Source organism: Pimephales promelas, chromosome 9 (assembly GCF_988280905.1).
Source record: "Pimephales promelas chromosome 9, fPimPro1.hap1.1, whole genome shotgun sequence".
In the NCBI taxonomy this organism is placed as follows: Eukaryota; Metazoa; Chordata; class Actinopteri; order Cypriniformes; family Leuciscidae; genus Pimephales; species Pimephales promelas.
This window is the reverse complement of record NC_142777.1, coordinates 3,856,262-3,879,165: the sequence shown is the minus strand read 5'-3', so window position 1 is coordinate 3,879,165 and position 22,904 is coordinate 3,856,262. Positions and strand designations below refer to the sequence as shown.

The following is a 22,904-nucleotide window of genomic DNA, read 5'->3' as shown; positions in this document are numbered from 1 at the left end:
CGAACAGGAGAGTCACGAACGTGCATCACAGAACAGAGCAAGGTGAGCATTTGTGCTTATAAAACTTAAATTTTTGTATTTATTTTTGAAATTACCGCTTGTTTTGCTAGATAAGACCCTTATTCATCGTCTGGAATCGGTTAAAGCCCTTTGAAGCTGCACTGAAACTCTCATTTGGATCTTGAAGCGTTTGGACCCCATTGAAGTCCATTTTATGGAGAAAAATCCTGGAATGTTTTTTATCAAAAAGCTTCATTTATTTTTGACTGAAGAAAGAAAGACATGGACATCTTGGATGACATGGGGGTGAGTAAATTATCAGCAAAAGTTTTTTTTTTTAAAAAGTGAACTACTCCTTTAAGCCTCGTCTGTGATACTGAGGATTAGGTCTGTTTTCCACCACAAGAGGGCGCAGTCTTCATCAAACAGGCGTAAACTGTTTCCAGCCTCAGGAAATGAGCCAAACAGTCCCTCCCTTTGAATCTCTGGCAGACGCGCTTCACCAGTTTCCACAAAAATTTTTTTTAAAAATCCTGAATGTCCCACTTGTGATGCCATCGGGTGTATTTTTAGAAGCAAGTGTTTGGGGGCAGTGTCAGCCATTTTCATGAGTCATTACGTGGCACGTGTATTTAGTGAATGCTAAAATGGTAATGGAGACAGGAAAGAGCAACAATCAGCAGCAGATTACCCACCCTCCAGAAGGCCCCAGTTGATGTCTTCGTTCTCGGGTTTGGTCAGCGCCGGGTACTTGTTGAAGAGATTGGCCACGAAGGCCAAGTTGAGTTTAGGGTTGCCAGACACGACGTCAGTAGACGTGACGAACTGTCTGCAGCCCAGCCTTTCCGCCTGCTGCAACATACACTCGGCTCTCTTCAGGTCGTCTTTCTCCTGCGGGACGCACAACAGTTTCAACACAAATCAGCGCATGCTTGCAAACCACAGATGCAAAGCACTCTCCTCTTCTGTTTCATGGGTCAGTGAGAAATAAGACACCATTCAAATCAGACAGAAACTGAATTGAAGGGTTAGAAACTCGACTCGCGACCGGCCGTTACCGGAAGCCAGTGATTATAGTTCATAAAGTTGTAAATATGGACATTTTTTGGGCCTCAAAATATAAAGTATCATTCTCACGTTCCATAAGGTTCACATTGTTGATAATTATTATTAATTGAGCGCATTATCACAAATAATAACTAAATCAACTCATCATATTAGAGTGATTTCTGAAGGATCATGTGACTCTGAAGACTAGAGTGATGATGCGGACAATCCAGCTTTGAATAATTTACAGTTTATTAATATTTCACATACTTACTAGGGCTGGGTATTGACACAAATTTCACAATTCGATTCGATTCAATATTGATTATTTTGGATATCAGTTACAATAAATGGCAAATTTTCTCAAGGTAATCAAATCTCTTAACTAATGCTGTAAACTATGGGAGTCTAGTTGTAGCCTATAGGCTTCATTAGCCTAATATGAAGGTAATAATGAACTGTTTTGTAGCTATAAAACACTTCAATTACACTTTTATTTATTTTTATAATAATAAGAGTATATGAAATATAAACATTTAAATGGTGGCTGTCATAAAAACTTGCCAGATTTATTCAAATATGCATTAAATATTGAAGAACTTTAAGATTTTAATGCATATGTAATATGGTGTATACATTTAGCAAAATGCTCCTCTCTAGAGTTATTTTTTCTAGCTGACTAACGAGTTTATGTGGGTTTTCTGAGGTAAATGTGACGATACATGACATTGATTACAAGCTGTTTAACTGACGTCTTTCCACGGTTGAAACGCTGATTGAGCGAATCAATGTGACATGATACGGATTTCGATAAGTTGTACTCTATCTTTAACACACTTTCAGATGCTCATTCATGTTTATTTGGCGCTGTGACTGGAAGAGAGATCAGCGCTGCTGCTTCTCCAGAGCGATCTCACGCCACAGCGCCAAAACGTTATTTTTGTTTTTGAATTTCTAAAGAAAATGGACGTAATTTGAAAATTGAGACTTTGTTTCATATCAATAGTAACAAAGGACAAAGATTATTGTGATTTTTTTGGATGCGCGCCGCCGCGATACAATGTCCCATTCATTCAAATGAAACAGGATGACTAATCGATTCTTGAGATTTAAGAATCGATATCGGTTCGTAAAAATGAGAATCGATTAATATCGAGAAATCGATATTTATTACCCAGCCCTATTACTTACTGTGTTTTTGATTAAATAAATGCAGCCTTGGCAAGTTTCAGAGACTAATTTCAAAAACAAATCTCCAAAATCCATGAAAACATCATTGATTTTGAGCTATCTTAGAAAGGAACTGCATGTGTCCCCAGAACAGACCTTGATGCGGTTCACTGGGGCTGGGAAAGAGTGTCCGACACTGAAAGGAAACATTATTTATTATCCGAGACTCAAAGGCTGATGTTGATGGTGAGACGACCCTGAGCGTGTCCCAGTCACAGCCGTCTCATTCAGCACACAGTCAATAACAGCGCGTGGGGTTACACACACACACTGGCTGTTTACACTGCTGGGAAACGGCCAACATTGTTACTGTCCTGAAGCAAAGCAGTGAATGACTGGGGGAGGATCTGGCGTCTGCACTGGATGCTCGTGTTGAGACTGCCACGACAGACTGGGACACAGTGTGCAATAAACACTGGCTTTTTGAAGATTTTCCCACTGGAAGTCACTAAAAAACACTATTCGCAGTTCTTCATTTTGGCAATGATTATAAGAATCAATCCCAGGTTTGGATCAACTTTCAGCCCCCAGAGAAACTAGCGATTGAACTGCTGATGCTTGATAACTGCGCTTCATAAAAGGGCTGGGTAATAAATATCGATTTCTCAATATTAATCGATTCTCACTTTTACGAACCGATATCGATTCTTAAATCTCAAGAATCGATTAGTCATCCTGTTTCATTTGAATGAATGGATCATTGTATCGCGGCTGAGCGCATCCAAAAAAATCGCAATAATCTTTATCCTTTGTTACTATTGATATGAAACAAAGTCTCAATTTTCAAATTACGTCCATTTTCTTTAGAAATTCAAAAACATAAATAGCGTTTTGGCGCTGTGGCGTGAGATCGCTCTGGCGCAGCTCTCTCTTCCGGCTTAATAATACCAGTTACAGCACGAAATAAACATGAATGAGCATCTGAAAGTGTGTTAAAGATCGAGTACAACTTATCGAAATCCGTATCATGTCACATTGATTCGCTCAATCAGCGTTTCAACTGTGGAAAGACGTCAGTTAAACAGCTTGTAATCAATGTCATCGTCATATTTACCTCAGAAAACCCACATAAACTCGTTAGTCAGCTAGAAAAAATAACTCTAAAGAGGAGCATTTTGCTAAATATATACACCATGTTACATATGCATTATAATCTTAAAGTTCTTCAATATTTAATGCATATTTGAATAAATCTGGCAAGTTTTTATGACAGCCACCATTTAAATGTTTATATTTCATATAATCTTCTTATTATAAAATAAATGAAAGTGTAATTTAAGTGTTTTATAGCTACAAAACAGTTCATTATTACCTTCATATTAGGCTAATGAACTCCCATAGTTTACAGCATTAGTTAAGAGATTTGATTCCCTTGAGAAATTTGCCATTTATTGTAACTGATATCCAAAATAATCAATATTGAATCGAAATCGAATCGAATTGTGAAATTTGTGTCAATACCCGGTCCTAGAAGATACCGGTCCAGTGTGAGAGGAAGTGCTTCACAATGAGCTTCTCCAGTGAAGGAAGCTTGTATATTTCTATATAAGACACACTCTTCCACTGAGAGCTGCACCGCACCGAATGTCTCCATGTGTGTACTGGTTTATGATAGATGATAGATGTGAACTCACGCTGAAGCCGGACATGTCGATGTCGATGTGTTTCTCGCCCTCCTTCTGTCCTTTAGGTGCGATCTGGTTGAGCAGGTGGAAATAAGCCCTCGAGTCCTGCAGATTCAAGAGTACAGACAGAACAAAAGTCTTTAGCAATGCTGCCTTCAAGTCACGTCAGCAAGATTGTATTTATGAGCATCATATAATGGTGTCATTACTAGAGACAGACTCTCAGACTCAACACTGTTACGCCACAGACAACAACCGGGAGTTGGTTTTACATTAAAAGCCAAGATAAATTACCTAAATAATCAGGCGCTTAAAAATAAATCAGTATCAGTCCAAAAAAACCTCTATACAGAGTACAGGACGGTTTACTCTGAGTCTGACATGTATTTTTAAATAGAATAGTTTATTAAAGCTTTCTAATGTTTTTTTGTCAAGTATCATATTTCATATGGCTTATAAAGTCTGATATAGTGAGAATATGAAGCTCACACTTGTGGACCAAAACTGTAATTTGGTGCTGATATTTATATGGACAAAAAAGTAATATTGTAAAGTAAATCAATGAGCTCTTCATAACAATATAGCAGACACTTAGATAAAATGCATATAAATCTCAGTCGTCACTTTAATATCTCCAATAATAAGTCTTAGTAAGATGATTTAAGCACTTAGTTTTATGATCAAATCTCTGTAGTTTTAAAACATATCAATACAGTGATTGAGAAATAAACCTTCCTCAAATGCCCGATGATCATATTTGATATTTAAAGGAGTAGTTCACTTTTAAAAAACTTTTGCTGATAATTTCCTCACCCCCATGTCATCCAAGATGTCCATGTCTTTCTTTCTTCAATCGAAAAGAAATTAAGGTTTTTGATGAAAATATTCCAGGATTTTCTCCATATAATGGACTTCAATGGGGACCAAACGGTTCAAGGTCCAAAAGAGAGTTTCAGTGCAAACTGTTCAAAGGGCTTTAAACGATTCCAGATGATGAATAAGGGTCTTATCTAGCTTCGAGTCACTCGAAAAAAGATTTGTTCATTTTGATGAACGAGTTTGAACAGGAGAGTCATGAACGCTCAACACAGAACATAGCAAGGTGACCATTTGAGCTTATAAAACTTAAACTTTATTTATTTTTTAAATGAGCGATCTTTTCGCTTTATAAGACCCTTATTCATCGTCTGGAATCGTTTAAAGCCCTTTGAACAGTTTGCACTGAAACTGTCTTTTGGACCTTGAACCGTTTGGTCCCCATTGAAGTCCATTATATGGAGAAAAATCCTGGAACGTTTTCATCAAAAACCTTAATTTCTTTTCGACTGAAGAAAAAAAGACATGGACATCTTGAATAACATGGGGGTGAGTAAATTATCAGCAAAAGTTTTTTCAAAAGTGAACTACTCCTTTAAGATTGACGTTTAAAATTACATTTTTCAATACATTTTTGTGTACATTTGAAGAATAATTTAAAAAAGCCTGTCAAAAATACTTGCGCAACTAAAATACTACAATGCTCCAACGCATCAATTTTATTCTGCCCAAAAATCACAAAATCTGACTAAAAGGACTTGAAGGCATCAAAAGATAATTGCACTGTGAATTACATTTACATGAGACACACAATCCAGAGAAATAAGTGAGGAACAGACAATCATGCGCGAGTTCCTGAGAATGGAAATGAATGAACAAAACAACAAAACACACATGATCTCACAGTACGTTTAGGAGAGTACCTTTACACACTTTGAAAAATCTGTTAACTGCAGCACAGAGGAAGATAGAGAGAGATATTAGTTCAATCATTCACTGTTTTCATCTTTATCTTGAGCATAAATGACATATAATGAGTCACCTAACAGCTTGGGTCACACATCCTTTATTAGACACTAAATTATCCCTCACATTTTTTCTCAACGTTTTTCATCCAGAGCATTTGAAAGTCAAAGTAACTGCACTCTCGCTCCGGCGAAATGCCTTTATGGAACAGAAAATGGAGATAGCTGTTATGTAAATTCAAATTTGGATGAATTTGGCAACACATTTTTGTATTTCATCATTAAAGCTGTATATCCACCCATAAGTTCATAAAAGATTTAAAACTCAAATGTTTCAAATGATTATTGTAGGCACGTGCATGTAATGTAATGTTAGTGTAAAGTACAATAAATATCATTTAAATTCAACTGCATATCATTAAAAGCTATAATTACCTGTTCGCAGGTCTCTTAAAGAGTCATAATGCTAGGCTGTTTATATGCAGATGTTATAAAGTCAAAATAGCCCATTCCCAAGTCCCTATAATATCTATATAAAGCTCGGCATTGCATAGATGAGTAATAACATGCCTATATTCTATATAAGCCACAATCATAAAAATAAACACCACTGAGGAGGACAACAACTTTATCTGTGACTGTTTATCCTCTCTGACTGGCTACTTCAATTTGAACATCAGTTTTATATCAGCTTGATAGAGAATACAAGGCCTGATATTGTATTTTTTTTGTATTTATTTATTTCTTCGGTCAGTCATTTAGAAATCATGTCATAAATCATGTAACACAAAAGAGAGAAAGAAAAAAAATAAAATAAAATAAAAATAAAAGAATAACACATAAATACTGACCGAAGGGGTTTAGGCTGAAGTCAAGACTTATTTTGCCTAACCCCTTTTACAACAACAACTTATCCTGTCTATTACAATAACATGTAGACACTAAAAATTAATCCTCAACAATCAAAATTATGTCATACTTCCACTATCGCTTACTTTTCTTATATTCTTCATTCAAGTGTTCTATATTTTTCCATAATGTTCAACTTATATCTTTTCTTAAATCCCTTAATAGTTTTAGAGCTCTTAAGTTGAATAAGAAGACTGTTCCATAAATCTACTCCTTTAACTGATAAACATCTTCTCTTGGTATTACTCTTAGCCATGGGTTTTTGTAACAATTCAGTTCCTCTGAGGCTATATCTCGATTCTCTGATTCGAAACATCTCTTGTAAACAGTGCGGAAGCTTGAAATTGTAAGCCTTGTACATCACAACTGCTGTGTAAACATCAACAAGATCGTGAAATTTTAATATATTTAATCTAATAAAAAGTGGATTTGTTGGAGCAAGATATTCAGCATAGCTAATCACTCTAATAGCTTTTTTCTGTAATAAAAAAATCGGTTGTATGATAGTTTTATAGGTATTCCCCCATATTTCCACACAATAACTATTTAAAGTGGTCATGCGTTTAAACCTTTAGCATGGGATCTCACATATTTCACAGCTAAATTAATATAAAAAATAGACAGGACTACAACCACAATTCAGCTCAATATCCTCATGAAAACAGCATGCACAGAGATCTGGTACTTCATCAGCACACACACACACGAGCAGAGTATAGAGAATGGACACATTAAGGCTGACCTTAATATCACTGCTGAAGTTGTTGATCTTGCTCGAGCCGGCGTTTTCCAGGTGGAAGTTGGCCCAGCGGAGCAACAGTTCCTCTGGAGACAGTTTCATCAGATCCTCAAGTGTCTCTCCATCCCTCAACAGGGCCGCAAGAGCTGAAAAAAGACCACAGTCACATTAAATCACAGCGTTTTAACCCAGATTTTGATTTTAATGGCTATTTCCTTTGCCACACTGAGACATGGGCATCCTCTGACCACTGATCATTTAAGGCAGACGCCCCGTATTGTGCTTTTAAAAACCCAGTTCACTTAATCACAAACTCTTTCCACAACCTCAGAGTACACCAGAACTCAAATACTAGACGTCTCCAGTTCAGAGATGGGCAACTCCTGTCCTACAGCGTTTAATTCAAATCTGCCTGTAGTTTTCAAGCAATCCTGAAGACGCAGAGTCGATTTTTTCAGGTGCGTTAATTATGAATGGAGCTAGTGGCCCTCCAGGACCGGATTCGTGTCTCCTGTAGGTGCCCATACTTTCCCCACCACATTCAAGTAGTTAATAATAATAATACATTAAATTTATATAGCGCTTTTTCTCGACACTCAAAGCGCTTCACATAGAGAGGGGAATTAGAGAGGGAGAGTTAAAGGTGCTATATGTAGTTTTTAGCAGCCTCTATTGGTGATGTTTCAGATTGCAACCAATTTTTACAAGAGCGCGCATGCTCGAACACAAGAGCGATCACTCATGGTACACGGCCACAGTGAGACTTTACACACACCGGAGAAAGCATCACACAACACGCTGGAAACTTACAATACACTTACACTGCAACGTTACAATAATAGGCTACTGTTATCAGCTTGACGTTGAACTAATACTCCATACTCGTACCATGATAACGTTATACTTGTGCTGTTATCTAGCATAAGGCATTTCACTAACTATTCATGTATCTTTACCAATCAGCAATGTCAACATCGGTGAATGTATAACATGATAACGAAAACGGTTAGTGAAATAGACTGGACAATTTCAGTATAAATTCGCGTCCGAAATGTTCGCACGTTAAAAAATAAATACGACCACACGTTATGTCAATCACCCTTACACACTGCCTCCGAAACTTTCATCCGTTAGAAAAAAAAATCGAATCGGGTTTGATTTTCTGCGTTTTTCACATCCGTAGCAAGTAGTTTTGACAATTCAGAGCCAGCAAATCACGAATACGAAAAACGCATACGAAAATTACGGACTCTGTGTGCAATGGCCTTAACAGTAAGATCGTAGGAAGTAACATTACTGTACTGAACGTGTCTGGAAATGTGTATTATACACAATATGATAGTAGCTGGATGAGTGACGTTCGACAGTAGATTTAGTACATAAAATAAAAGTTACATCCTACTTTTTGATATCCTGGAACAGTCTTTTGGGTTCATTTTATGTAGTTTACCTTGCTATTTTATTACAGTTTACCATTATTTCAGCATATCTGAAAACTTGTAATTCATCACAATAAAAATAGCGAAGGCCTCTCCATAATTCAAACGCTCTGCCGATGTTGATCCGTGTTTTCGATCCGATTCACGTTTGGCCTGACGAGCTTCAGCAGATACATTGTTGTTTTGTTTTGTGTTTTATATTTATGCGAGTTTGTGTTGGATTGTAGTTTTTTGGTGCCATCAGACTTTATGTCGTCGCATAGACCGTATATATAAAGGAGAGAGGCTCGGGAGCGCGCATGCACGTCTCATCCGATGGATTTCGCAGAAAATCCGACCCGGAGACTTCACATAGAAATAGGAATACTGGCCTTCAAAGGTAATAGCAAAACCCGACAAGTGGATCATTGTAATGTGTGTTTACAACCCCTTCAAACACAGGCAATAAAAAAAACATTCATTTTAGAAGAAAACCTACATATAGCACCTTTAAGCCTTCAATTTTAAAAACCCAGACCAGTCTATATGAACTTTTTCATGATGGAAACACTTGTTTTCAACCATGTCTCTTCCTTACTTGTACAGGACAAATTTAAAAAAGCAGCCCCCAGATCGCGTGTCCTCGTTCTGCTGGACTTTACACATAAATTTATCAAATCCTTTTATGAAGCCTCTTCTTAATGTGCATTACAGGAACTACATTCCACTGGTGTGAGTTTTACCCCACAGGTTGATCCTTCAGGACGTCTCGGAAGGGAGAGATGTCTAAGTCATATTAAATAACCACCACACCTCAGGGTTCGGTGCTGGGTCCGTTTCCTTTCTTCATCTAAACAGTGTTATGTTCACCTTGATTTTCCAGGACACACAAGTTCAAATAACCCCCTGTTTACACACACAACCCTCGGTAAACAATCCAGTTTGTCTGTTATCTGTAACTCAATGAGAGCCCAAAAGACAGGGCATGCTACACTTTTAAAGGCTGCTAGTTGTTGCCCGTAGTTCAAGCCATTGACGCTTGCATACACAATCTTCACTGGATCTATAAATGTCAAGCCAAGGCCATTATTGTATTTGTTTCTAATGTATCATCGCAAGTCTGCTTTGTGACTAATCGTTCCTGGCATTGTGCCACATGAAAAGCAATTTTATGTAATAAAATAACTTGTTTATTCATCCTTTCAGAGTGATTTTCATTCATTATGAAGGTTAATCTTAGGCTATTGAAATCTATCTTTAGATACAGAGCCTTTCAGACCGACCTAAACTTCCTTAATCTGAATTTAAGGGACAAATCAGTCAGTCATGTTAACATTTAACTAGAGAAGAGATGCTAAATCTGTTTGTCAGGATTCCTGGATGTCGTCATCAGCTGTGGCAATGCCAGCACTGTTTTGGACTAGACGTGTGATCGAGACACGTACCCTCGTTTCTGCTCAGCTCAATGTCAGCAAACAGGCCGATCTTAATGATCTGCCACAAAAGGCCCAAAACCAGATGAGGTTTGCCTTCCCGAAGGTCCAGAGCTCCGATGTTGACCACGTGACAGCCAATGGCAGAGGCCGAGTTAAGCGCCAGGTTAAGATTCTCCTGCAATACAGAAACAATGATCTTCATTAGACCCAAATATCTCTCTCTCTCTAACAAATATGCACTTTAATAGATTTATTTCAGTCATATTTTCAAACAGAGATGGCTGCAATAATAAATCAAAAGCACACCTGTACTGTGAATGGTGTTAGCTTCTTCTTGTTAATGGTCCTCTCATCAATAGTATCAGGTACTGACAGGTTGATCATTTTACTAAAAGGAATCAATGACAAATGCAATGAGGAGGTTTCTTAAATGATATAAGATCATTCAAACTCACAGGTGAGAGGTTGAGCGTGTCCGACTTACCACAGCACAATACCGTCACCAACCGCCTTGAAGAGAGAGTCTGTATCGGGGTTCATGGGTAGCACATGTTTACAGTCAGGGTCCTGTTCCAGCGCTGTGTTGATCCAGTTCACAAAAGCAAACCTCTCCTCCTCTGGACAAAGACACAGACAACAAGATCACATACCACCAACCACTAAAAACATAAAGGCTGCACTTTGTTTTACAGTGTACTTACCTAAGAAAGTACTGGGTAATTTAAGGTAACTACATGGGTCAAGGCTAGGTTTATGTTATTACCCAGTTATTCATAATATGTATGAGGAACAAGACTGCAAAAATAAAGTGCAACCAAGCTAAAAATATCAAAAAGTACATTATTATTATTTATTATTATTTGACATTTTTATTAAAGAGGAAGATGAACCATCTCGTTTTCGAGGGGGTCCTCGATTCTAGATTCAAATAAAAAAATTGACCTTACAGCAGCTGGAATTTAACATAACAAATAGAAAAAGCCAAAAACAAAAAACAAATAGACAAGAAAAACCAACAAACAAACAAAACAAAAAAATGCTACTCAGTAGTACTATACAGCTAAATATATAAGCCAAAACCAAAAAAGACATTCATTCATACAAGACTCCCAAAAGGTGACACACTCCTCCCTAAACAAAGTAAACCATATCATTTGTACCAAGACAACATCAAAACACAAGTAAAATCATATACAGACAAAAAATATATATGTACATATAAAAGTACTATATTATAATGTTACGGGTTTTAGAACCTAGATCTCAAGGTATGAATATGGCAATCCATACAAAAACCATATTATTATCATCTGATGCCATTACTTTACTTGCCACAGTACTACAGTCCAACCCAAGGGGAAGTGGTGCAGAAGCAATTATAGCCAAAGAAAGCAGTGGTTTGTCTGATCCGGTGCAATCCGAGGCGTTTTTACCTGAGAAGGAGTGCTGTGTGCCCGCACTGGACAGCTCGGACGTCCCGCCGATAGCCAAGATCCCCTCTTTCCTGTTGATGGCCTTCCGGAAGCTCTTTGCGATGTCACTGCTCTTCAGCTCCTGAAAGATCTGTGGGAGCATACAATTAATTATAAAATAGACAGAAACTGCTGCAACATCCGTTCCACCATTTTACATCGACACATAAATTAAAATATACTAACGCAACAAGAGGTCCTCGAAACTAAACAGATGCACATATTTAATGGCGCGTGGCATGTGTGTGTAATTAAAGCTGGATCGTCAACTGCCAGCAGCTGCTCATAACCTCCTCACAGCAGTGCAAACAAACACACCGCCGTCCAACCGGGTGATCATGCACCATGTGACTGAAAAAGAGGCTCTGTGTTATTCTGGACTGCAGAATTATTCAGCACAGACACGTTCAATTTGTCAAGAATAACAGAGGGACTTTTACTTTGTCACAAAATAAATGCTATTTAAAAAAATATGAACTTTCTATTATTCAAAGTATCCTAAAAAAATATATATTATGATAATAATACTCATTATTAATAAAGCGTATCACCGTATTAGAGTGATTTCTGAAGGATCATGTGACACTGAAGACTGGATTACACTGTAAAAATTAATATGCTTTATCGGTAACACTTTACAATAAGGTTCATTAGTTAACATTAGTTAACTACATTAGTTAACATGTACAATATGTGAACAATACTTCTTCAGCATTTATTAATCTTAGTTAATATTAATTCCAACATTTACTAATATGTTATTAAAATCAAAGGTTGTATTAGTTAACATTAGTTAATGGACTGTGAACTAACATGAACGCACAATGAACAGCTGTATTTGTATTAACTAACATTTACAAAGATTAATAAACACTGTAACTAATGCATTGCTCATCGTTAGTTCATGTTAGTTAATGCATTTTCTAATGTTAACTAATAAACCTTATTGTAAAGTGTTACCGCTTTATCTAATCAAAAAAATTGATATTATTATAACAATATTATTAATTAAATTTAACAAACTAGAATTGAGTAATAATTAATCATATTAATTCCTTAAAAGTTAACCATTTAAAATGAGTAAACTTAAAACAATCAAAAACACATAAATTGAAGTCACCATTATAGTGATCAGTGTTCGTTTTAGGTTTGTTTTAAAATGACGGTTTTCTCCTTCAGTGATTCTGCTTGTTATCATCAGGTGTCTTCAATGTTGGCAATATAAAATAAAGAGTTCTTAATTAATCTTTGCCATCTGTCTGTTAGTGAGATATTTTTGTATTTTTTTTTTGGTGTAAACTTTACTCATTTTAAATGAGTAAAAGGGTTAACAGGGTTAACAACTCCAAAATGGGTTAACTTTTAAGGAATAATTTGATTAATTATTACTCAATTCTAATTTGTTAAATTGAATTAATAATATTGCTTGTAATCTGTTGCCACAATTCTATTGATTAGATAAAGCATATTCATTTTTACAGTGTAATGATGCTGAAATAAATTACACTGTAAAAATGAATACGACTGAATATGTTAAATCTAATCAATAAAATTAAGGCAACAGGTTACAATCCATATTATTAATTAAATTTAACAAATTAGATTTGAGTAATAACTAACCACATGAATTACTTAAATGTTAACCATTTAAAATGAGTAGAATTTGCACATTTTTTAAACAAAACAACAACAAAAATCGGAAAAAACAGACTGACGTCAAGGATGAATTAAGAAAATTAAGAATTGGCCCAACTAAAACACACACACTGATCTCCACAATGGTGACTTAAAAATATGTTTTTTTCCTTCAATGATTCTGCTTGTTATCATCAGGTCTCTTCAGTGTTGGCAATAAAAAAAAAAGAGTTCTTAATTCTTTTTTATCGTTAGTCTGTTTTTCTGATATTTTTGTTTTACATTCTATTCATTTTAAATGGTTAACTTTTAAGTAATTCATTTGGTTAGTTACTACTCAATTCTAATTTGTTAAATTTAATTAGTAATATGGATTGTAATCTGTTGCCTCAATTTTATTGATTAGATTTACCATATTCAGTCGTATTCATTTTTACAGTGTACACTTAAACAGTAAAACTAAAACAGTTACTTTAAATTGTACTAATATTTCACAATATGTCTGATTCTACTTTATTACTGATCAATGCAGCCTTGGTGAGTATAAGAAACATTAAAACTCTTAGTTATTCCAAACTTTTCACCATTAGTTTATGTGGATTTCTGACCCATTTCACAACTCTCCTCAACCAGCCTGCACAGTTCGGAGATCCACAAACAGTAATGATTTCATCATTATTTTACCACCACTAATTAATAAAATGATGATATAGTGCACAGGCCATCTGGATCAGCACTGAAACTCTAATCTCAGAGTACGATGTATTATGTTGTCCATATATGGTGAAAGCTACTGCTGAATATGCAAATCAGGGATTTTAAGCTTTAGTTTTAAAAATATGTTGGGTTTCTAATTCCAATCCAACTAAACACCTTCACTAGCGCTCTTAAACCGTCTAATTTATTAATCACGCAGACACCTTTACTGTAATCACTCTAAATGTTGCATTCATCCATTAAAATCATGCTTGCACAGACAGAACAGCATATGTGATCATGTAAATGTTTTCTCACGACAATAACATTTGATTTGCAAATGAAGTTTATGGACTGAACAAAGCATTGATTCACTGGAACACGTTTTTTTTTGTTTTTTTCAAGCACCACAATGAAAAGTGATGTACACGTGTAGCCAGTTTTAAGCCTTGTAAGGATGTGTATGCAGATGTGTAGAATTATTTTTGGATATTAGGGAACAGAGCAGTTCGTAGACACTTACAGACAGGAATTCTTCAAAGCTGATCTTGTTGTCCTTGTTTTTGTCACCATCTTCCATCAGTTTCTGGATGATCTCTCGGACTTTGTACCCTGGCAGGGGCAGATTGGCCTCTTTGAACAGGTCGTGGAGCTCATGGTCACAAATAAAGCCATTGCCATTCAAATCTATGGAGAGAAATTAAAATTATTGGTTTGGCGTCAACATCTTGCCTCTTCCCAAGAAGCACGAAACATTAAGGTTGCAATGCAATTACTGGTAGTTAACGTTACAATTCAACAGCGTAAAAATATTAAAGGGATACTCCACTTTTTTTTTTGTAAATGGGCTCAACCATCTACTATGGAAGTCAATTGGACCAGAAACTGTCTGGTTACTGATATTCTTCTAAATATCAGAAAATCGTCTTAATGGATTCGAAAATGGTGAAACCCAACAGTTTAACTCTGAGGAAGTTGTAAAATGAGCCTTTTTCCAAAAAAAGTGGAGTATCCCTTTAAGAAGCCACAACAACATTGGGGAAAAAAGCGAGGATATGCAATTGAAATAGTTTGATTAGCCAAAATAACTCTGCATTTTCATGCATATGCATGTCAAATAAAATGTTTCGGAAATGTAAAAACATCTGGAGTAGGCTTTAAGCAGCCTAAAATGTCAATGTAACATTTCAACACAAAAACAAATACATCTTTACATTTAAATTAAACTCCTAAAATGTAAAGAAAATATTTCTATTTATAGAACTTAAGACTAAAACATAGGCCACGCTAAACATGTTCACTGAGCCTCAAGCAAAGCATTCTGGTACTGTTTTATCCACAAAAGAGACACTAACATGACATTAGATACTGGCCAGAATGAGGTGTAGAAGAGTTATATATAAATATTTAAGTATAATATAACCATTTTTATTCTAGTATTATGACCATGTATCTAAATATGTGAATTATAACCATGTATCTGAGTGTGTGAGTCTGTACACTCTTAGAAGAAAAGGTTCTATAGAACCTTAAAAGGTTCTATCAGCGCTACGTTTTTGGAACCCCTAAAAGGTTCTATACACTCTTTAAAAAAGGGTTCCTCTGGGTTTTATATAGAACCCTGGGGTTCTGTACTTGGCCAATAGAACCTTTTACCAAAAAAAAAAGGTTCTATATAGAACCATTTTGGAGCTTCATAAATGAAGCGGGGGATGGAACCATTTCTGGTTCTAAATACAACCATTTCTTCTAAGAGTGTAGAGGCCTGTGAGAGACTAGAATGTGTTAGCATATGTTGGAGTCTCTCGCTCTGCCATTAGATATATGGTGTAAATGCTAAACTGTGCGCCATTAAAGAATATTTGTAGATGATCAGGGGCCTCTAATGTAAATAGGTTGGGCCCTTTCCTTACACTTTTTAAAAACAGACTGAACTCACAAGCAGAAATGGAAGAATTGAAAACAATATTGGTGCAGAGTTTGAAAATGTACAAGATGTATTGACCCCACCTTGGGGGAGCGCTAATAGGAACTCAGATTTTATTACAAAGAAATAAAGCCATCTTCTAGCATCAAACTCCAAGAGTTTCTAGTGGTCAACTCTACTACAAACACTGGCTACAGTAGATAAGGGGTTAAAAAGTGGGTTAGTAGTCTTAAAACTAAATCAGAATGCACACAACATTAAAAAATGACCATTAAGACTTGTATGTGCATTACAATACCAGGACATGGGCGATTCCGACAATTTAGGCTGCAATGTTCTGCCAGTCTGCAGGAGAAATCTGATAAACGGGGAAATGCAGTCTGAACCACATTCTTGTCACGGACCATTAGAAAAAATACTAACTCCACAAACTTCATAACCCAGATCACCAATCGTAGTATGCTCTTTAAAGAGGTCATGAATTAACAAATCAAAATTTCCTTGATCTTTCGCCATATTAGATGTCATTGTAGGCTACTATAGACCATTTTGAAAGATGTAAACAACATTGGTCCAGAAGCACTTCCTGTTTCAGTTTAACACTACATAAAAGCTGGGATAAAATACAACCAACAGAACATATAAAACTGAATCAAAAAGTTAAACAAACATCTTTAAGATGTTTTCTTTACATAAAACAGTTACAAAGTGAAACAGGAAGTGTTTCTGGACCAGTGTTGTTTACATCTAGCAAAATGGTCTATAAAAGCATCCAGTAGGTTTCAGAACTCAAAAACTTCCTTGTTAGTCCAAAAACAGCTTCTATTGAATCCAACTGAAAGACCGCATCAGCAGAGGATGATCAACGCCTACATCATCACGTCTTTGGCCCCGCCCACTGGCGCGTTAGTGAGATGAAAGATAGAGGATCACTGGATTAAAAATAACAATACCTTACAAAGGATCCTAATGCTATGAATGTGGATATGCATTTTCAACTGTGTGACTGTCTCAGGAGAGCATTGTTTGTTTGTCCGTCACATTCCGGCACAGGCTTTAAAAACAGACTTTTACTGTAAAGCCCGGAACACACCAAGCAGACGTCAACGAACTAGTGCTGATTAAAGCCAACTGTGTTGTCGCCTCTATTCCACTCCACTCATGTTAATATTGAAATATTCGCCAAGGAACGCTCAGGTAAGAAGACGTAACAGCCTTCTATCTTTACCGTTTTGACTTCGCTTGCTGTTTTGCGTTTATTCTCGTGCACTGACTCTTTCACTAAGCTGAACAGCCAATCAAAGTTCTCTCTTTCCCCAACGGCCCGACGGCGATTCAACATGACGAATCGCGCAAAACAAAGCCGACGAGGACTATTTTCAGCCATATCACACTGAGGAAACTTAGTTGGCCGACGCCCAAAATCTGCCAGACTGCCGACCGTCGGCTTGGCGTGTTCGGGGCTTCAGAGATGGATCCGACGGTAAAGCCACAACATGTGTTAATTCTAATGCCAATTATTTCTGATATGTAATGATTCATGTACAGTCAAGACATTCTTGAAATAGTTTTTGGCTGTTTATACGTCAGTAAATCAAGCGACTAAATGCATTGTTTCTCTTAGTAGCATTATTTAAATTGTGTAAACTACAGAATGCAATCAAAGCACTCTCTCTTTAGCTGTCAATCAAACAGCGTGTTTTATCAGTGTCTGAGTTCAGGACTCTCGCCAAAACTCCCATTATATTCAATGATGCTGACTACACTGATCTGGTCAGCTCTACTCTCTGGTTGGCTTGTTCAAGTTGATTGATGGGTAAGTGTGAGATGGCTGGGTCGATGTTTGGTGGAGCTGGTATAGTCAAGAAACTGCACAACAGAGCTCTTATTTACATCGTGTTTACTCTGTTAGTTATGATGAACACATTCGTGAGAGTGCACTGCAGAAATTTGTTAATATCACTGCATTCATGGGTTCAGCAAACATTGCAGCCATGGGAAGTAGATCTACATTATAGTGCTGTAATCAACACAATCAACAATGAAAATTAGCTAATTTCGACAGCTAGCCTAATAGTAACGAGTACCACATGTAATGCTTGTTTCATATGCAAAGCTGTTAGCCAATCACAGCAGTGGGCGTTTACATTCTCCCAGCAGACACGCCCCTTCAAACAGAGCGCTCAAATCACAGGCTAAAATTATTTCTAAATTATGACATTTTTACGGTAAAAGAACGGTAAAAATGCTACAGTGCAAAACTGCTCCGTACTAAATAACTGTGATACATATCATGGTACATTCAATGTAATTTTACTGTAAAACACCATTAAATTACAACTCATTGTATAATTTACAGTGAAAAAACGTAAATTGACACTCCCACAATTCCCTATTTTATGTGTTTTTGTTGAAATAACTGGTTCCTCATAGTTTTCTTGGTTTTTTTTCTTGTCAGTTTTGTACATTAGGGTTTTATGTTACTTTAAATGTTGTTAAACTAATGTTTATTGCATTTTTTTATTTCATGTGTGTTACCATGATGGCGTTTAATGTTTGTGTGAATGACACTGCAGCTTCTCTATGCTAGTATAAACCTTGTTGTTATGATTGTTAATTGTCAGTGTATTACATGGTACAAAACAGATATCTATACTTCAATAGGTTGGTAAATTAACATCATAACAGATAATGAAATACAGCTTATTACTGTAAATTTTAAGTTAAGTCTGTAAAACCAATAATGTTGCTACCGTATATTTGACGGTAAACTTCTGGCAACCACACAGGTTTTATTTTTTTACAGTAGTGGCTGACATTAGTCTTCTAAAAACAAATCAATAAACTCTACTTCTGGAGCACAAAGAGAGATCATATGGAAATACTCATATACATAGTACAATCTTTTAGTTAAAAAAAAAAATCACATTTTTTAGAGACATTGACTGGGCTGCTTTTTTTTTTTTTTTTGTACTTTTGACCACGCAATAGTTGGACAAGCCTGAAAAAAGCAATTTTTGCATGACCTTTTGCAAGCCAAAGAGGCAACATTTTTATAATTGTAATTATAATTGTTATTTAAAGTGTCATAAGCATCTTATTATCTCAGTGCAGTAAAATAGTGGCAATATAAAAAATTGGTATTCTTATTTTTCCATAGTTGAATTCTAATCATATCTAATAAACTAACAATTTCTAAATATCGCAACTGTACTTGCTTGACACGTGAGAACAATCACTGTACCTGTACGCACATTTGAGCTTCCGTTGACCATATTTCGTGTGCTCTGTGTATGCGCGTTGATCAATGTTTTTATGTGAATTAAAGCCGAAATGATCTGCTTTAAAATCAAATAAAGTGATCACGAATTAAGCCGCTTGATTCTTGATCTCTTTATGAACGTAGAGATCATTTGAAATATCTTCATTTGTGTTTTGAAGATGAACAAAAGTCTTGTGATGACTAAATGATGAATATGTGTGTGAAATAACCCTATAAAGAGACACTACAGTGTGCAAAATATGGCAACTATGCAGTTCATGGTTAATGCTAGAGAATAAATTAAAACAATTACTTGTTAATAGACCCAAGTCCTATTCAAATATTTAAACAAAAGATTTATTTTGAATAGGGCTTGGAAAACACACACACACACACATATATAACACTAAACACTTGTTGGTTTCGGAGACAAAAGTCCGTGAGGATAGTTTAAAAGCAAGGCAACATGTTATGCCAAAAACTTCATGAAATCAAATGAAAAACCCAGATGTTTTTCTGAGCAATAACAATCCAGACTTTAAAGAAACACACTGCACATGAAGTCAGACGGAGAGATAACAACATTGCAAAACAATTAGGCCATCACACACACACAAAAACCAACATCTAGAGTTTCTAGTTTAAAACTAGAAGCCAAATGAGACATTTAAAAATAGATCCAAATTTTAGGCTTTCAACCGCAATGTAGCGGTTTTTATCCACGCAAAGAAAACACAGATAAATCAGTAGAAATAAGATATGTAAAGGAAAAAGGACACCTTTACGGGCGGCATGCCAAGTTGTGATTAGAGTAGACAAAACTGGTTGGACAGGAAGGACACTTACCGACTTTCCCGAAGGCCTCCCGCAACTCCTCCAGCTCATCTTTAGATATCTTTCCTGCCATCTCCCCGAAGAACGACCTGAAGCTCTCTCAGTCGAATAAACCGTGTCCTTCAATGGAGAGAAGACAAAAACTTTACTGTGTGGACTTCCAAACTGTGGTAAATGCACAATGACGCCTGTCTTCCGAAAGAGGGATCGTACAGTAAGAGAATAAGACATGCAAACGACATGCAAACGTCTATCAAGCATGAAACTGAGCAGACTATATTTGGGCAAAATATATGTTTGAGAGGGCGCGTCAAGACAAGTCCTTTTGAATGTAACCTGGCAAAAGACAATGACTGAAACACTACTTCCTTTATTTAAATGACTAGTTTTTGTGTTTGGACGACTGGAAATCATCGAGGCTAGCAAAAAAACGAGCAAACATAACCAACTATTGGACATTGAAAATGGTCTAATTCACAGCCAACAGTCAAAGTCTGGACGTGCTTCTTTGGAAGATCAGTGTGTTGTTTTATCTCTGAGTAATGATAGATGAGCTCAAATCTGAACACCAGATGCAGTCTCTACTGAACTGTGCTACAGTCGGTCTGCTTTTGGTTAATTGTGAAAGTGGACCTAACTACCTTCTTAAAAAAAAGGCTCCAAAGTCATGCCATAGAAGAACCAATTGAGTTCATTTCAGAGGACACTGGACAGTTCATAAAAGAGCCATTTTTCTCAATGTGAAGATCCTTTTATTAATCTAAAGCACCCTTTTCCATTAGGAACCATAAAGAAGTTTTACATAGCATATAAACCTTATCATCAAGCAGTGATACACTAAAATGCTTTGAGTTGTTCCAAACCTGTATGAGTTTCTCTCTTCTGTTGAACACAAAGGAAGATACGTTAAAGAATGTGTGTAATCAGACAGTTGACGACACCCATTGACTTCCATTGTGTTCAACAGAAGAAAGGTGAGTAAATGATGACAAATTTTCATCCCTTTAAAGGTTCTCCATGGAAACATCAATGCCAATAAAGAACGTGGAGAATAAACCTTATCATCCAAACACACAATAAGCAGTAAAACACTAAACACAAAACTAAAACCCAAGGGTAAACATTTGTCCAGGATCTATCTAGTCCATTTAAATGCTGTATATGGTATTGGCCCAATGTGTCAGTGAGCAGCAATGACCACACTATGTTGACGTACCGTTTGAATCGAGGCCACGGCAAAATAAAACCTGTTGAGTAGAGTCCACCCACAGCAGCTGAACTGAGAACAGATGCAGGCGGCGGCGATCACAGCACTGCAGCACTACGAGCAAACCAAGACACGTCTTCCTGTTAGCCACTACCTTAAAGAAACTGATGATTCAGGACACACCCATCAACATGTCAACATAGTCGTCAATCCAGCTTGTGCTTCTTTTCATCTGTGAGTTATGTCATTAGAGGTGCCAGCTGTCCAACCACACCCCAGTGGGACAGCATAAAGTTAGAGACTACGAAAAATGCTCTAAAAATGAGTCAATGGCATGCCAACGCTAACGGTTCAACTGTTTATTGTTCGAATAACTCTTAAAGACAGCGCTGGACTGGCTATTTTGTCTCAAGGTCTACATTTGATGTCATCCTTCAGTTGTTCGGATGGCCAGCACAGAAACATTGCTGAAGAAAAACACAAAACACAAACGGGCCAATTGTCCACCCCTGTGGCATCCCTCTCACGGAAACAGTACCGTGTGCTACATACCTTCACTGAATCACCACTTGGAATCGATTCTCCCACAATTCCCGCTTTAATAAACTTCTACACAATCCAAGATCAAGTCTAATTTGACTAAGGTTTGTTTACTTCCCAAATGAGTGAGGAGTAGTGTGACCTCATGGGATTGAGTCATGCAGAAATCTAAGCAACCAGACAATCCTGTCTAGTCACTCGATTTTCAGAGTCTCCAAGGACTGCCAACACTGCACGAGTGACTGAACAAAGTCAAAAACCATTATGCAGTGATAATTTACAAAGCAAAAGCAAAGAGAAAAACAGCCACAGAATGGCTTTCTTGGGGTTTTCATTGGAAAAAACGGAAAGCTGAGCATGTGCTCCACCAAACAAAATGAATTTACCAGTCTGACGAGATGCAAAAAACAAAACACAAAAAAGCTTAACCAGTTTCCCCAAAACTGCAAACAGATGCAACAAATGTGAACTCGCACAACACACGTCTTTCACAGATGCTGTGCCGTTAGCCGAGACAGACAGACTGCTTTTCCCCAGTGTATAACGTTAATGAGAGAGTGTGGCAATGTAGATAAGAAGAACCAGCAAAAAACAAAGAAAAAGAGAGCCAAACCGTTGGGATGTGTCGCGGAGAATGGGTCTGTAGGCAGCAGCGGTCGCAGCAGAAGAGGCAGTGCTCGCTCCACACCCTTCAAGGCTAATCTGAAACACCAGCATTCCTGCCTGCCTCACAAAGACTTATGCAGCAAGTCATAACACTTCCTGACAGGCTATGGGAGTCGCGGTCGGCGTGTCCGCCCGCCGGAGAGGGAGGAGGGATAGGCAGGCGCAGGAGAGAAGGAGAGGGGGAGGGGAAAGAGTGCACGCTTTGCTTTTTTCTTCACTACCAACGTTTCCATCCCAGATGTACCGAGCGATGCAATAAAGTTGCGAGAGAGAAAAAGGTAAATCCTGCATACCTTAAAACATCCTGTTGCTTTAAAAAGTCCCAACCGGAGGGAAAAAATAACAGTGTGGACACTGCAGACATATGCTGAATCACTCCACTGAATCACTTGCTGAACATGTGATATCTTTTGCAGGTTTAAGCAGAAAGGCTATTCAAATAAACAGATTGCGCTTCGATGTTAGTTCAAAATCACACAC

At 37.0% G+C, this 22,904-nt stretch overlaps 1 protein-coding gene across 3 annotated transcripts in view; it reads right to left on the bottom strand.

Moving 5' to 3' along the window:
- The window catches only part of pls3 (plastin 3 (T isoform)), a 41,303-nt gene that overhangs the window by 7,690 nt on the left and 10,709 nt on the right, over positions 1-22,904 (bottom strand). Inside the window, exons 1-10 of one of the 3 annotated variants that reach the window (XM_039694187.2) lie at positions 22,372-22,512; positions 20,024-20,131; positions 14,512-14,675; positions 11,619-11,748; positions 10,670-10,802; positions 10,492-10,573; positions 10,195-10,360; positions 7,335-7,477; positions 3,912-4,007; positions 696-891 (exon numbers count right to left, since the gene is read on the bottom strand). In XM_039694187.2, coding sequence (XP_039550121.2) covers positions 696-891; positions 3,912-4,007; positions 7,335-7,477; positions 10,195-10,360; positions 10,492-10,573; positions 10,670-10,802; positions 11,619-11,748; positions 14,512-14,675; positions 20,024-20,084 — 1,171 coding nt within the window. In that variant the 5' untranslated portion in view covers positions 20,085-20,131; positions 22,372-22,512. Of the gene's footprint in view, positions 1-695; positions 892-3,911; positions 4,008-7,334; positions 7,478-10,194; positions 10,361-10,491; positions 10,574-10,669; positions 10,803-11,618; positions 11,749-14,511; positions 14,676-20,023; positions 20,132-21,227; positions 21,337-22,371; positions 22,513-22,904 lie in introns of those variants that run through there. The other 2 variants (XM_039694189.2, XM_039694188.2) reach the window with 2 other exon arrangements.